Here is a 16,114-nt window from a genome sequence, read left to right as displayed (position 1 = left end):
TTCTGGGCTGCCAGCACACACTGCCGGCTCATGTCCAGCTTTTCATCCCCCAGTACCCCCAAGTCCTTTTCCTCAGAGCTGCTCTTGATCTGTTTTCCACCCAGACTGCTCTTGTTTGGGATTGCCCCAACCCAGGTGCAGGACCTTGCCCTTGGCCTTGTTGAACTCCATGAGGTTGGGATAAGCCCACCCCTCCAGCCTGTCCAGGTCCCTCTGGATGGCATCCCTTCCCTCCAGCATGTTGTCTGCACCACACAGCTTGGTATCGTCAGCAAACTTGCTGAGGTGAGGGGGCACTCAATCCCACTGTCTGTCATCAGTGAAGATACCAAGCAGTACTAGTCCCCGTACCAATGCCTGAGGGACACCACTTGTCACTGATCTCCATCTGGACATTGAGCCACTGACCACTACCCTCTGGATATGAACATCCAACCGATTCCTCATCCACCAAACAGTCCACCCATCAAATCCATCTTTCTCCCATTTAGAGAGAAGGATGTTGTAGGGGACCATGTCAAAGGCCTTACAGAAGCCCAGATAAACAACATCTGTAGCTCTCCCCTTGTCCACTGATGCAGTTACTCCATCACAGAAGGCCGCTGGATTGGTCAGGCAGGACTTGCCCTTGGTGAAGCCACGCTGGCTGTCCCAAATCACCTCCCTGTCCTCCACGTGTCTTAGCATAGCTTCTAGGAGGATCTGTTCCATGATCTTCCCAGGCGCAGAGGTGAGGCTGGCAGGTCGGTAGTTTCCAGGGCCCTCCTTTCTACCCTTTTAAAAAGTGGGTGCAATGTTTCCCTTTTCCAGTAACTGGGGACTTCACCTGACTGCCATGACTTCTGAAGTGTCGGAAGTCCACGGAGAGTGACTTGGCAATTACATCAGCCAATTCCCTCAGGACTGGGGTGCATCTCATCAGGTCCCATAGACTTACGTATGTTCAGGTTCTTCAGGTGGTCACAAACCTCATCTTCTCTTTCAGTGGGAGGGACTGTGCACCCCAGTCCCTGTCCTGTGGTCCATTTGCTGGAGAGGTGTGGGAAGAGAGGTTGCCAGTGAAGGCTGAGGCAAAGTAGTCATTGAGTACCTTGCTCTTCTCCTCATCCATTGTTACCAGTCTTGCTCGTTGGTGGTGGGAGGGTGCACTTTCTTTGGCCTTCCTTTTCTGGCTGACATACCTGTAGAAGTCCTTATTCCCTGCATCCCTTGCCAAGTTCAGCTGCGCCTTGGCCTTCCTGACCACAGCCCTACACAACTGGGCAGTATTCCTATACCCTTCCCAGGATACCTGTCCCTGCTTCTGCTGCCTATGCATTTCCTTCTTGCCCTTTAATTTGCCCAGCAGGTCTCCCCTCATCCATGCTGGTCCTTTGCCTTCCTTTCCTGATTTCTTACACCTGGGGATCGAGAGCTCTTGTCCTTAAAGATCTGCCAGCTCTGTTCTGCTCCTGTGTCCCTGAGGGCTGTTTCCCAGGGGATCCTATTGACTATTTCTCTGCTTGAGAAAATAAAGCTCTTTCTCATAAATAGTTCTTGTGTTTCTGGCAGGTATTCAATTACAACCAGTTTGTTCCACAAGTGAAAAGTGATACTCAGCTCTTTGACATGACTGCGGAAGTGGTTTTTATTAGCAGAGAAATCACAGGACAAAAAGATTTTCTTCCAAATCACTTGTCCTCTTTCCCTCCATCTGTTTATTTTTTAAAGTAATTCCACTGAGCCAATTCTCAAAACCACCACCAATCAAATCAGACTTAGTTTGCAATATCTGCAGTTTAGACTTTTTTGCTTTATTCTTTTTATGAAGATCAGAGTCTTCTGTGTACAGAGACTTAACCACAAAGCATCTAGCAGCAACAATGATTACCAGGTATGAATAGTCCTATATTATGGTCATGTGTGGTTTATCCCACTGAAAAATGATGGCCAAGTATCAGCAGCTCACTCAAAAACTGTTTTCTTTTTTCAGTGGGGACAGAGCAACAGCTGATACAAACCCTGCGCACATGCATTTGAGCAACCATGCACATTTCCCCCATAACAGTCAGAAACTTGCAGTTAGATGCAAAGTGCTAGATGGCGTATCTCAAAAACCAGGGTGCCAAATGGCAACTCACTTCTGTGAACTGACACGGTAGGAGATCAATCTGAAATTCCCATCTGGAGGAATAAATGAAAGGACTCTCTCAGATTCCCAGCGTTTGAACCGAATACACGGATGGAAGCTGACGTCATCCAGCAGCCGTGGGTTCTGGAAGTAGTGGAAAAGTGGTGAAGTGAAATCTCATCAACTATCACCAGTCTGAACCTGCTACTAAACTCTACACAATTCCCACTTCTTAGACTGTAAGTATCATTCCTGAGCTGGATGGATGCCTGTCTGTGTATTTTTACGTACAGACAAAAGCCATGCCAAGTCCTGAGCAATGCAGCAACTTCTGCAGAATAATGCAAAACTCGTTACATTGTTTTTTGTATGCGTAACACACGAAGTAGTGATTGCGCTCTTAAAATTGTTTAACTCTGATCATTAAGAAAAATAAATCCTGAGCAACTATAATTCCCAAATATATGCTAAATTTACCATGAAAGAAAGAGTCATTCCTGAGAGCTTAATACATGAATCAATAACACCTTGGATTTCTGCAAAGACTGTGGAACCTGTGGGGAAAAAAAAGACAGGACATAACATTACTGTCAAGGGCCTAAGAAACGCTGTGAAGTGCAGCTGGAGGGCACAGATGACATTTGCACAACACTCAAGAACACGCTAAGCAGGGACAGAAAAGGTCATTCCGGTTACCTGTGGCCTGGGCAGCTCGCTAAGCTACGTGAGCCAGAGCAAACAGCGTGTCCCAGATCAGCAAGTTAGACTTGTGCCAGCTGTTACACAGGGCTTGTACTGGATGTGCTTGAACTGGTTGCCAGCAATGAGCAAATGATTTCTGAATATGCAAGCTCTGAATCTTCTTCTCTTTCAGCCCTGTCCCCTGTCTCCAGAAAACTAGCAAGTGGTGCAGGGAAGTTGAGGCACATCAGAACACAGTAAGTTTGTGCTATAAAGTTCAAGATAACCCTGGCTTTCACAAGCACAGCTTGTTTAACAGTGGGATTACATATTCATCCTGATGTTAAATAAATCTACAGAAAAAACCCCAACCCCAAACAACCCCAAAGCAAGACAACCAAGCATCTTACCCAGGAAAAGCTCATTTCCTTAAATACCCTATAAGGACAGAAAGGCATGAGCAGGACTCTGGATTAATTAGCCCTACAAGCAAAGGTTATTTTAGAAGATATATAGAAACTACTGCTGACCTATTCAAGGGGAAGGAGGAACTGTGGGTTAATACTTTGCCTGGAAAGAAGGGATCCTGTTTCAGATGAAAGCAGTTAACCATATCCCCGTTAAACAAGGTAACATCCCTATTCTAGGGGACTAACCTTATCTACTGCTTAGTCCTAGTGAAGGTTGGGAAGATGCTTGCACTGTTAGGCCCCAAGGCATCAAGAGCAGAGAAGAGCAGCTATGACTACTGCAGTGGATCCTCAGTAGGAAATTTAAACACTGTGGACACTGACTGGGCTTGAAATACATACAGGAATACAAACATGGTCTTGGTTATAACTCCTCAGACTAAGCACTCATAGTACTCTAGGGAATCCTACTGAGCCAGGAGAGTCACAGAGCCATCAGGGAGTCCTGACTGTGACTGCCACCTTCTTTTAGTTTGGAGACAGCGAGAGTAAGAGCTGCACAGTAGCTATTTATGACTACGCAGTTCAATGGTGGCCAAAGTGTTTGTTGAATTGGTGTGTGGAACCAAAACAACACTGACTGCAGCTACAGCAGCACCGAATGAAGAAATGAGAGATTTGCTCCCTGCACTACACCAACACAAAACGGTGTCATGCAACCTTCAGCTTTACTAACCCATGGCCCCAGTAATGGACAAAACAGCAGGCTCCTGTCCACAGCATAGCAGTTTTCTTTTTGGATCAATTTTTCCTACTTCTTGGCACTGGCAACATTTACACAAAACATTTACATTTATCAGATTCCTCCTCAGAGTTACAAAAATCTTTAATCTGAGATTTATTTATTTGAGGATGGCATGTTTCATTTACAGAAAAGACAGGAGCATTGTCATGCTTCAGAATATCTGTCTCCAGTTTATATTTAAGGAAAACAACACTGTCCAGCTCTTTTGCACCAAGTTTTACCTTGCAATCAGAAGAAAGCTAATGAAAGCTTTTGTCTTGCTCACAACTGAGTGCCTACGAGGACTACAGTAAACTGCTGGCAGGAACAATGGAAGATAAGTTTTCTCATCGCATGTAAAACTTCAACTATTTTTTTTCCATTTATATCTCTTAAGAGATAATCAATATAAGAACAGAAAACATCTAAATACAGATTATTTGTTGTGGATGTTCTTGAGGCAGCCTGGAGCACATATTGCTATTTTAAGATGAACTGAAGAAATACATTTGAACATATTATTTAAAACCGTGTATTTCTATTTAAGATACAGATTCATGTACATAAAATAAAGGCAAAAAAGCGGTGGGAGTGTATTGTCTCTAAACATCAGCAGGTAAGTGTAAACACATTAAGCAAACAAACATGAGTTTGCAAGGCATCATACCTGATTTGTCTATAATCGCATCAATTTCTTCAATGACATCAAAATAGGCTTCGTTGTTTGTGTATTTTACCCCTGCTCTGCGCCAAGGAATGTTAGACAACTGTCCGGTGGGAAGTGTGTCGCCCACATTACTACTGCCTTAAAAATGAAAAGGAACTCAAAATCAGTAATTAATTACAAGAGGAATGTTTCAACTGCTTCAGCTGTTAAGAAACAAAGCAAGATTTGCTCCCAAGAACTGCAGACTAGAACCTGGATCACTGAAGTTTCATCCATTAGGTGATGTGAATGCACTTTCAGAGTATGTCCAGAGAGTTTTCCGACTATGCTTTGCACAGCAAATTTAAGGCACAGGTCAGCAGGAGGTTTGAGTGGGAGATGATGTGGGGCTAGATGCTGTGACAATTCAAGACATGCCAGCTCCTTGTGACAGCCTTAAGCACTGCTTCTCCCTTTTAGCTGGCTGACTGCAGGGCTGATTTACTGATAAGAATTGTTATGAAGAACCAGGAAGGAGCCTTAGGGAGGGCTCCTGCCCCCTTTGCCTGGGAGCTGTTGTTAGGAGGAGGTTCTCACCCTTGGTACCCATCTGAGTTACCTTGCAGTAACATGACAGCCACGTCTACACCTGGCCACATGCCAAATCGATCCAGAGGCCTAATCAGCCCATAGACTTGACTTTCTGGCTAGACCTGTCTTATCAGGACAGACTTTCCTGTCAGTCAGTGACCTGTAGATGGCCCTGTTATCATATGATCTCAATCCTGACCTTGCCCTGTTAGCTCCACTTGTCGGCTTCTTAACATTGATGCCACTGCTCCTGCCTGCCTTGCCATCACCCTCGGCTCCTGGTTCTTAACACCACCTGGTGTAAGAAAAGGGCTTCCTGAGCTATCTACTTAAAAAATAAATACATGATTCTTTAAAAAAGGGGAAAAAAAATGTTGTAACTTCTGAGACTTAGGTTGATTTTGAAATCCAAATCCAGTGGAAACAACTCCCTCTGCTAGAAGCAGTCTCAGGACAGTGCCACAGCTCAGGCTTGCTCGTGCCCTTTCGCTGAATGAATGCGGTAGTGTGTCCTGTGGCGTGAGACAACTTCACTGAGAGGCTGGCAGCCGGTGGATACCATTTCTACACAAGCTGCTGGGCAGGCCCTCTCCTAGCAGGCAGAAAACACAAGTTTTCATTCTTCTGAGCTAGTAAAACAACTCACAGTAACTGCTGGGCTGCCAGGCCAGGCAGGTGGGAGGGCTCTCGGGCTGCAGTTTCCCACCTGCTCAGAGCTGAACTGTTGACAGTGACAAGATGCAGGCCACCCTGGGCAGGCGCTTTAGGCTCCCAGGGAATTCTAATAAGGCTTTAGATAAAACAAGAGGATTTGATGCTGCAACCCTTGGCTTCAGCAGTCTTAATTCCCCTTACAGCAGTGCATTAATGCCATAGATATTTTTCCTATGTTTAAGTATTATCATCCAAAACCATATTTAAAAAAACCCATCAAACCAACCAAAAAACTAGAAATTAAAACTGATGAGATTTTTACTCTAAGATTAAACCACACGTGCTACCTCAAAGACCAGCTCCTCTGAGCACTACCTCTGTGTGGCCCTGCAGCCCAGCCACTACCCTTCTCTAACACAATGTACAGGCCAACATCTCAAGTATCTCTGACCCCGCGTGACACCTCATGGCGTACCTCCCTTGTACCGGCTTGCCAGACAAGTGGATTCCACCACCTCAGCTGACAGACATTTGGCTCTGTCAGTGCAAGACATAACCATTTACACCAGTCTGAAACCAGCACCGAACCTGATGGATGCTGATGGTGGTGGGGAGGAGGCCGAGCACAGGCTAGCTGCTTCCCTTCATATTATCTGTTCCCAGCCAGCAAAGATTTATTAGACATCTGTATATACCTTTCTGTAATCATTTCTTATAAAGTGCATAACCTTCTCCAATGCCTCTGAGTAATTCAAGGCTTGGAGCTAGCTCTGTACCAATCCCAGAGCACCTGTCTCCAGTATGCGCTGTCTGTGCTGGGAACTGCTACTCCTGAGGGACTTCAGCAGCTGTGGCTGGACCAGATCGTGCCACTGGGGATATCAAAGGGGCCAGGCGTAAACTGCAAATAAGGAGGAAGCTGCTTTTATTCAACTCCTACTTGTGAGAAGGACAGTGACCTCACCTTACAGATTCACACCAATATATGATTTTTTAGCTATGAAGCATGATGGGGCTTTGTTTTCCAGAAGCCAGTCACCACTGAAAATCAGTTATTTTCATACCTGTGATGGAGTTGACAACGGAGCGCAAAATTGTGGGAGGCTTAATCAGCTCCTTCAATATGTTTGATTCTGTTGCCAGTGGAAAGCCATTGTCTAACATTTCTTCCAGAAGTTCATACACAATAACTACATTGTCCTTAATTGCAGTCTCAGAACATTCGCCAAAGTAATCCTAAACAAATCAGAGATTACAAAGAAGAGAATTTTTATTCCTGTTAAAATGCTTTGCAGAAGTAAGTTTGGGTTTTTTTTTCATTACAGAAACCCTCCAATATATCAAGGAATTTTAGTGTCTGAACTGACTAGCAACTTCTATCACCTAATTAGGAATAAAGGCAGGGTGAAGAGTGAAATCAATGTAATCTGGTTTATGTTATATATGTCTCAAAGGTTCTCCCACTTGTGCACATTAGCACATCTCCAGTTAGAAGACTCTTGTGAAATAAGGAGACTATCTTTTGGCAATGCCCAATCTTCACAGAGGTTCCTTTATTTACAGTGTCTGTGAAACAGGTTGAAAACTGACTCATGCTTTGCATGTCTTTCCTGGATACAGACTGCATCATGACAGCATGCTCCTTCTTGCTCATCATATAACATGAAATGTACAAAATCTTACAGAGAAAAGACAGCATTTGCAAAGAGGGATTTGGGTTTTAGTGCATATGCACTGGTATCTATCAATCAAATCAATACACAAAGTTACACCTTCTTTTCCTTTGTACTCTATAAACCAGTGCTTGACTTAAAAATTGCAAAGGGGAAAGTCACTGACAGGAGAGTTTATTACCTTTCTTTTGAAGAAGCTTATACAGAAATTCCCTTGGAGTTATTTCAATTTAAAAATTATTAAATAGTGACAGACCTGGAAAGTATCTGCTACTCGGTGTAGAAATTCAATTACAAAGAGTGGTGGCACTTCTGTCTGTATGACAGACACAAAGAAGATTTTATCCCGATAGATGCTGATGAGGTAGTGATGTGGTGTTGAGATGACAGGAGGCACATTCTCAACATCGATTGCTTTCTCCTGAGCTTCGAAGAAATAATCGCACACAGATTGGCTCACAACGCTCCTCCAGTGCTTCTCCAAGAATATATCTCCAGAACAGTTTATAAGAAACAGGCTGTGGATCATTTTCTGTTGGAAACATAAAAATAAACAAAATTATATGATTGACACGATTTCTTCTCCCAGATTCCCTTTCTTACAACGGTTGTTCTTTACTAATACGTACTGTGAATTTAAGAAAAAGATCTGCTTTGCTGCTTTTCTTTAAATTGCGTTTTCTTCATTTAGAGGTAAGTTCCACCACAAAATATTTCACTGTGGATTAAGTCGCTAACATATATCACAACGTAAGCAAGAAGCTAGCACCCTTGATTTCCACTCTCATCCCTATCTGGTATTTGTAATTTAGTGCTTAGAGAAAAGCCGACTCTCATGAGTTGGCACTCTCTTAAACATGCTTGGCAGTACATAAGGGTAACTTACACGTAAAGCTTCCTATGGCAGAGGCGTTTGCATAACGTTTACAAACTTAACTAAGAATTGCACTCTCTTAAAGATACAGCTCTTCAGCTGGTCGGCTTTTAGCTACTGAACTAGAAAGGTGGTTTTTATTTGCTGGCTGATTAGTCTTATGATCCATGCCAAGCTGCACTTGGATAAAGGGCTGGAATTCCTTAAAAGTACACAAAATCAGGAGTTTAAATCTGGTTTAATGAATAAAATTGCCACAAATGTGCTTGACACACATGAAATTTGTTTACATAAAATGTGTTACACTTAAAAACTAACTCACTCATGAAAAAGGGGAGTATGAACTGTAGATAAGGAATGTAACTTTTTTCTTGTATCTTTAAAGATTTACAAATAATAATGCCTCAGCCACTGATCCTTCATTTTATTCATGGGACAAGAAGCTTATCTGCCTTTTTTTAAAACTAATGCCCAGTCTACTTCTCAACTTTCAATGAGATATTAAGTGAACTAAGTTGTCGATTCAAATGAAGTGAATAAACTATTTTCCCCACATCTACATAAGAGAGAAACACTATCAGACTTCAGTTTACCTCTTCAGCCTTTATGTGGGACAGATATAATGCTTTGGCTGACCTGCAGCATAACCATCCTCTGACCAAAATAAGGTCCACATTTAAACTCAGGCTTAGAAAACAAAACAATCAAATTGTAAACCAAGCACTGGCTCCTCACAATTTAGTTTACCTGGTACTTATATCCTGCATTAATTCATTTTGTAGTTGAAGAAGCTGTCCCTGCCACTGGCTATTCATCCCTTTTGCCCTCTAGGTATTGATTTGAGCAGGTCTGTGGCTCTGCAATTATCTCTATCAGGAAACTTGTCCAGCCATTAACTGACCCAGAAAACACAGTTTCTGGTCAGATCTGCTTCCTGATGCAAGTTATTACACTGCCAGAGTGCTACAGCTGGGGCAAAGGAGGTGATGGAAACGGGCAGGTGATGGCAACAGAGATACCCTGAATTGACGTTTATGTAGCCTTTGGAGAAATTCAAGCATGACTGGAAAAAGACCAGTTACTTGGTGTCCACACTTTGAAAAGGAAGACCACCATCAACTCTACGTGTCCAAGAGAAGCCAAACACATGTACCAAAAACCTGTCATGGTTTTCATTTATCTTAGGATGTTTGGCCAGGATCATGCCACAAAATGCAGGTAGAATTTGCTCCTTCGCTAATGTTAACTCTGGCACACAAATGCGAAGACAGAAGCATCGAGAAGCCCAGTCCCACAGACATATTAAGGCGTCTGAACACTGTATGATTAAGCCTCATTCCAAAAATAATGGAATAAGCACTTAGCTCCGTCCACAGTGAACTTTTGTCGCTGTGTCTGAATCTAAACTGTTCAGAGTACTAGGCTGACCTCCTGACACACCTGTAACACTGAAAAATTATCTGGCCCTGTAGATCTCGAGGAAACAAAAGTATGTCTTCCAAAGTGCACCAGAGAAGGTGAAAAAGGACTACTAAAGAAGGTAGGTAGCATGCTACTTCCCTCCACCTAAGTCAGCAGATGTGGGAAGGGAGCCAAGATCCAGCTTTTCAAATTCTCAACTCCAGCTGCTCCTTCACATGCATGACAGCAATGTGCTCATCTTCCCTGGGGCCTTGCCAGGTCTTAGCTACCTCCTGTGAAGAGCACACTGTCTTTGGTGGTAGACACAGAAAGATCGGTGGTCAACAAAACGGGGACAGAAAAATCCAAGTAAGCCAATACGGTATGTAAGAGGAAGTTCTTTTGGAAACTGTGATTGCCAATTCGCTTAAGAGTGGGATAGGAAACAAAACAACAAAGTGTTACTGCGTGTTTCCACTGTCTCTTTCCTGGACCAAATTTGTCCCTAATTTAGTTTGTTAAAAAAACAGACAATTTTAATACGGTGAGCAGAGCATTCTTATAAAGCAGCCTTGACACAATTGCTTTAATCCAGGTTAACTAAACATGTTCTGAATTTAGCCAGTGCTGAACATTAAAACCCTCCAAAATCTCCTGGATAGTCACACAACGGTGGCGAGTCTAATCAACCACTGAATGTCAGTATTGTTCCACACCAAGGCAGCCCAAACATATGAAGGTGATCAGCTATAAAGCTTAGAATAGTTCTCTGTACATTGTAATATGGATACAATAGCATATCTGTTAACAGACATTAAACTCAATTGCTAGTAAATGCACACAAAGCTGCCTAGGAGAGTTTCAGTACAAGCAGCACCAGTTGTGCTCCATTTCCAGAGGACTTGGTCTACAGCCCACGGTGGAGAAGCCACGCTGGTCTGCAGGCAGCTCCAGGCGATACTCTGACGAGGTATATCAGATACGTGTGACAGTGTGTTTAAGACTTAGCAGTTGTCCTCCTGTTAGGGTTCATGCAGATCTATGGATCAGAAACGATAGTGTTTGTCACGATGTAGTTCTAAGAAGCACAGCAGCGCAGCAGGCCAACATTATCACTGCCTATATACAGCAAGCTCCTGGCACACCAACGGCTGTGTTACAGGGCCTCTTCTTTTGCCCTAAGTACCACTTAGGTTGTTGGACCACGACGTGGTATGCGACTGAGGGAGGGCTCGGGTAGCCAGAAGGGGCAGCAGCGTTGAACCACTGCCCCTGTTTACTCATCTGCCCCAAGCTGCCCAAGTACCGGCTGTGTTCGTACAAGTCTGCGTGGCCTCGTGGTGAAATGGAGTAGCAAACTGATCCAGGGGACCATGCTTGGCCTTGCACTATCTGTGGAAACTGAGCAGTAAAATCCCATCAGGAAGGTATCATTAGGAAGACAGGGACTACAGGATCTCCCACGATACATAATTATTTTGCTTGTAGCATGTAAGTTTCCTCCAAAACCCCTCACATACTCCCTTCCCCCTTCCCAAGTTTTAGCAGTATGTTAATTTGCTGCTAATTTGAAGCGCTCTGGAGAAGTTCTCCTTGCAGCTTAAGTGCAGAGCAGGTCAGACCCACAAGCACAAGCCCTGCCCTATCAGGCAATGGGCAGTTTGGATGCTTCCCTCTACCCGAGCTGACTATAGTAACGAAGCTCTGATAGCAGCAGGGACATCAGCCTATTGTACATAAGACTAAATCATTTGATTTATCCCACACACTGTCAAACAACTGGCACCAGCCAATTAAAGATGGGTATCTTACAACTGGTACTGCTGCAAAAATATCTTGTATAAGCTATGATTTAACAAAAATTACTTACAGTGCTCCCAATACTGAAAATTTCCCTGCTACTCTATTTTTTGAGTGCCAGATTTCACTTCAGACATGTAGACACCCCTGAATTCAGTTCTCAAGAAAAGAAAAGAAAAAAAAGATTAAAAAATGCTGAACATAAGCAGTCAGTCTAGTAACAGTAAGATTCCTCACTCCAATAGGTCAAGTTAATGTTTGTGGCCAAATAGCAAAGCATGTGAAAAGCTGCAACGCTTTGAGGGTAAAGGTCTTGAATCAAAGTTCCTACGTTTAAAAAAAACAGTAGCAAAAGCACACCATGAAAATTTAAGACTCGTGACAGTAGCTGTGCAGCAGCATACACATACACCACTTTGAGAGGGCAGCGTGACGCTCGGGCTATTTCCAAAGGCCATGCCTCCTATCCCTCTGCTCTTAGGCCCGCCCAAGCAGCAGACTGAAGACATACATGAATTATTATTTATATCTAGATCAAGCCATTCAAGCTCACTTTTCCAGGCCTACAACCTTCCATACTACTGCCTGACTGAAAGGCATCTTACAGGCACTGCGGCAACAAGCAGCTCAGCAGAGGTTTTGCAGCTTCTCACAGATTTCCCATTCTTGCTCTGTCTGACACACAAAACTCTGCGTGACTCTCTGCAGTCATTTCCATCCTACCAGAATTTGAAGTCCTCACAGAAGAACTAAATATTTTAACTAAGGCGCCTTCAATACGCTGTTTCCAAGGCTGTATCTTTTCTTTTGACTAAATCTGGATTTTGCAATGTTATTGTTTTTTCAATCTGTTGGCAGAGAAACATCTGGACTGAAGTGACAGCAGGCTCATGAGACAAAAGCGGAGCTCATTGGCAAGAGGGAGAAGCTGCGAGCATGGGAAAGGGACTGATTGCACGTGCTTGTCCTTAGCTACAATTTAGTACTCTAAAATGTAATATATGCAGAAATACTGTTACCAGCTGCTTTTCCATAACACTGAGCTGAGCTCCAGTCAAAGCTCTGAAAACCAGGAAGTGAGGAATTTATCACTGACCTCTGCAATGCCCTTCAGAGCTAGTAATAATTACTGAAAATGGCTCAAAATGGGACCATCACTAGGAAATTATTCCACAGCTTCCATGTCCCCTCCATTTGTGTAGCTGCTCTGAAGGGTAGAAGGATTAGTGGGGGCAGACTGTCTGAGCCTCTGTTATGTATTTGTGGAAATGAACTTCTAGTGACAAGCAAACGGAAAGTAATCAAACGCTTAAAGTAATCTGGAGAAACAAACAAGCTAAGACAGACAGTTCTATTTCTATTTTAAAGCTAGTATTTTTGCCACAACCAGCTGGTTGGTAGTTTAGCTTTTTCCTATACATTCAAGATGTGTGTCACAGGTGTGGCAAAACTAGACCTTTGCTCCCCGCCTCCCCAACCCCATTCACCGTCTGTTGTAACAGCAAACCTACTGAAGTCCTTTTAAATACCTGAATGACCTTTTCAAGACGGCCAACATGGCAGCTCTGAACATAGGTAATAACTGGCTGGACCAACCCTAAACTGATACACCTGGAGGTCTCAGATCTTACAAAAATGTGAATGTTCTGTAGTTTGACAGCTTTTGTAAGGCTCCTATCATTGTTAGCATATCTTACTGCTGCTGCTCAAGTGTCATTCATCTTTTTACATATAAGATGCCCACAGCTTAAGTATCTGCACGTTGAAGTAAAACTTTTTCACAACCCTTCTTAAGAACTGCCTGGTGTCCCTCTGTTAGTCAAGCAAAACTCCCATAATCAAGTCAAGCCTAACACCACCACCACCAAGTGCTTATGTCTGTACAACTATTCTGGTGCATATTTTACCAGCAAGATCATCCCTATCAAAGACTAAACGCTTGGCTTCCCTCATGCTCAGTATACATTTATCTATCTTTACTCTTATTTAAAACACTGATAGTAACTTTCCGGAATTGTTTTTAGAAGGAAGTAATCCTTTGAGAATAATCTGAAGTTGTCTTAAATCAGTGTTTGGTATCCATAACAACATTTCTAACTTCCTCTGTTCTTTTACCAATAACAATCACAGCCTGCAAAAGAATTTGTGCAGCATTTCATCTACTGACTGATGAGCTTTCCAATAATACATTTGCATGGCGCCTCTGTTCAATTTAGTTCCAGTACAAATCTAATTGCTGGCAAGATAGCTCCATCTCTTGCCAGCAGAACAATATCAGATCCTGAATAATCGAACAGTATTAGATCCTGAATAACTGCAGTTCCCTTTGGGACCTGCAAGGACAGAAAGCTTCACTGTAAAAGCTGAAAAGCAAGAGTTTCTCAGAAAAAAACACCCCCACCAAAACAATTAAAAATTCATTGCTAAAACTGAAGATGGAACATTTCTAACACAATTTACATCCGAATCAGCCACTTTAGAACTACAAGGGACCACTTAAGAAATTCAGTCTCTGAAAGCAGCACTGAATAGATGAAAAGGACCAAATTGACACAGGTAAGGTGAGTATCTTGTAACAGATTTACTGTCACCAGGATTTTCAGGAACAGACTGATAATTAGGCTCATATTCCAGTCAAATCATGGAGAACGCTGAAGGGCCAAGGCAGCAGGATTCAACCAAAGGATATAAAAGCCTTGTCTCAGTAGTTCTTTAGGAAGATGTTTTCCATCACGCTCTCCTAATTGACTGCTCCAGTAAGTCAGAGAGGCCGAAGCGACAGTGCTACTAGCTTAATGCTGCTCTTGTTCACAGGCTCTATTTTAAGAGGCACTCGAGGTTCCAGAAAGGACAAGCACGGTGCCAAAGAGCCATGCACTACTGAAATAGTAGATCAGACCCAACAAGTATCACTGGAACCCTGCTGTAAATGACAGCTCTTACCAATGTGTGTGCACTCTGCCACAACGAGGCCAAGCGCAGAGGGTAGAAAGAAGGCATATAACCATTTTTACCTTCTTTCTCTACTGTAAGAGCAGAGCAGCACTCTTTACAGGCTCCCAAAGACTAAGGCTTAAAGAATCTTCTAAGAAGTTCCTGTTAAAAGCAGCCTCTCATGCATTATGCTGCATATGCATCAAAAAGATTTCACTTAATTTCTGGGTATGAACTAAAGTTTGAAAGCTTTATGGGAAGCTGTAAGTTGGGAGAGAATAAGAGGAAGGAACTTAACATTTTTAAAAGGTTTAATTTAGTTTCTTCCCATTATTACAGCCATCAAGTACAGCTGCCACTTCTTACCTGCTGTTCAGACACCTCAAGGACTTCAATTTGTTTCATAAATCCTCAAGACAAGGTTTCTATTTAAGATTCTTAATGCAGAAATGCTTGCAATGAGAGCTTTGTTTGAAAGAGTAACGGGCCTTAGCTGATGCATAGTTGTTTTGCACAACAGGAAATTTAATTTCTGGACAAGGACAGCCAAATTAAGCACTAGAGGGTGTGGAGTGGTCTTAATGTTTGACAACTGCAAGGAATTTTCAGGTATGTGCACACAAACAGGCAAGAATCTGCTTGTCCTGTTTAGGTTTTTTTCTTCCAAAATCAGGTTTGCTTGTGTTTTTGAATTAGCACCCAACACACCACAGATGAAATCCTAGATATTTCCAGTGAAATACCATTCAGATTTTTTTAATAGAAGAGAAGCTATATACAATTTAAACCTGTTGGGAACTGCCAGCTGAATCAATACCACTGTGGGCATAGTCAGTTCTGTCGTAAAACACGGCTTCCATCCTTTTACCTCTTGCATGAGTAATTTAATTTGCTTGGGGGTTTTTTTGGGTGGGTTTTGGTTTTGTTTTTTTTTTTTACAAAATAACTTTTCCTCTCCCATATGGCAGTCCGCCCTCTATGAACACGAATTTTCATTATTCAAGTATGATTTTTTTGTCTGGTTGTTTACACAATAGCTACATTGGATAGTGAAGCTATTCCTGCAGTCTGATCAACATCTCCTGGGTACAAATCACTCATTATACTGAAAAGATGACAAGTACATTGCTACTTCAAAGCAGGTCAGCACCGAAACAAAAGCGAGAACCTCCATTCAATTACCCTGGTAGGTACTGCACAGGGCAGAAGCGATGTGCAACGCAGAGTGGTGGATGATAACGGATTAATTTCCAGTGTATATTATGTGCCTCTTGCTAATTAAGTACAGCCTGGCAAACCCACCACGTTTGCAGCAATGCCGCTGAAGGAAGATCCAGGTGAGCTGGCTGCTATCCCCCCTGCCCCTCGCGGGGTGGCTTTGCTGCAGGTTGTACGCAGCCCTGAATGGCACTTCCCACATCATCCCTCCAGATGTGCCATCTCCCCAGAAAACTCAACCAAATTACCTCCCTGTGCGTAACACCCCTCCTTCTCATCGCTGCTCATCGAGAGTAACCCGTGCGGGCACCGACCCGCGGGGACGGCGGGCAGGAGAC

The 16,114-nt window shown here is 43.1% G+C and overlaps 1 protein-coding gene across 1 annotated transcript in view; it reads right to left on the bottom strand.

Annotated features, from left to right (window-relative positions):
* The window catches only part of AP3M1 (adaptor-related protein complex 3, mu 1 subunit), an 11,736-nt gene extending 3,658 nt beyond the window's left edge, over positions 1-8,078 (bottom strand). Inside the window, exons 1-5 of the mRNA XM_010153110.1 lie at positions 7,806-8,078; positions 6,941-7,112; positions 4,653-4,790; positions 2,588-2,664; positions 2,121-2,254 (exon numbers count right to left, since the gene is read on the bottom strand). Of these exons, the coding sequence (XP_010151412.1) occupies positions 2,121-2,254; positions 2,588-2,664; positions 4,653-4,790; positions 6,941-7,112; positions 7,806-8,078 (794 nt within the window). The remainder of the gene's footprint in view (positions 1-2,120; positions 2,255-2,587; positions 2,665-4,652; positions 4,791-6,940; positions 7,113-7,805) is intronic.
* Positions 8,079-16,114: the final 8,036 nt, after the last annotated feature.

Source organism: Eurypyga helias, unplaced genomic scaffold, assembly GCF_000690775.1.
Source record: "Eurypyga helias isolate BGI_N326 unplaced genomic scaffold, ASM69077v1 scaffold11806, whole genome shotgun sequence".
Taxonomy (NCBI): domain Eukaryota; kingdom Metazoa; phylum Chordata; class Aves; order Eurypygiformes; family Eurypygidae; genus Eurypyga; species Eurypyga helias.
The sequence above is the reverse complement of the archived record's forward strand: the minus strand, read 5'-3'. Positions and strand labels throughout refer to the sequence as shown.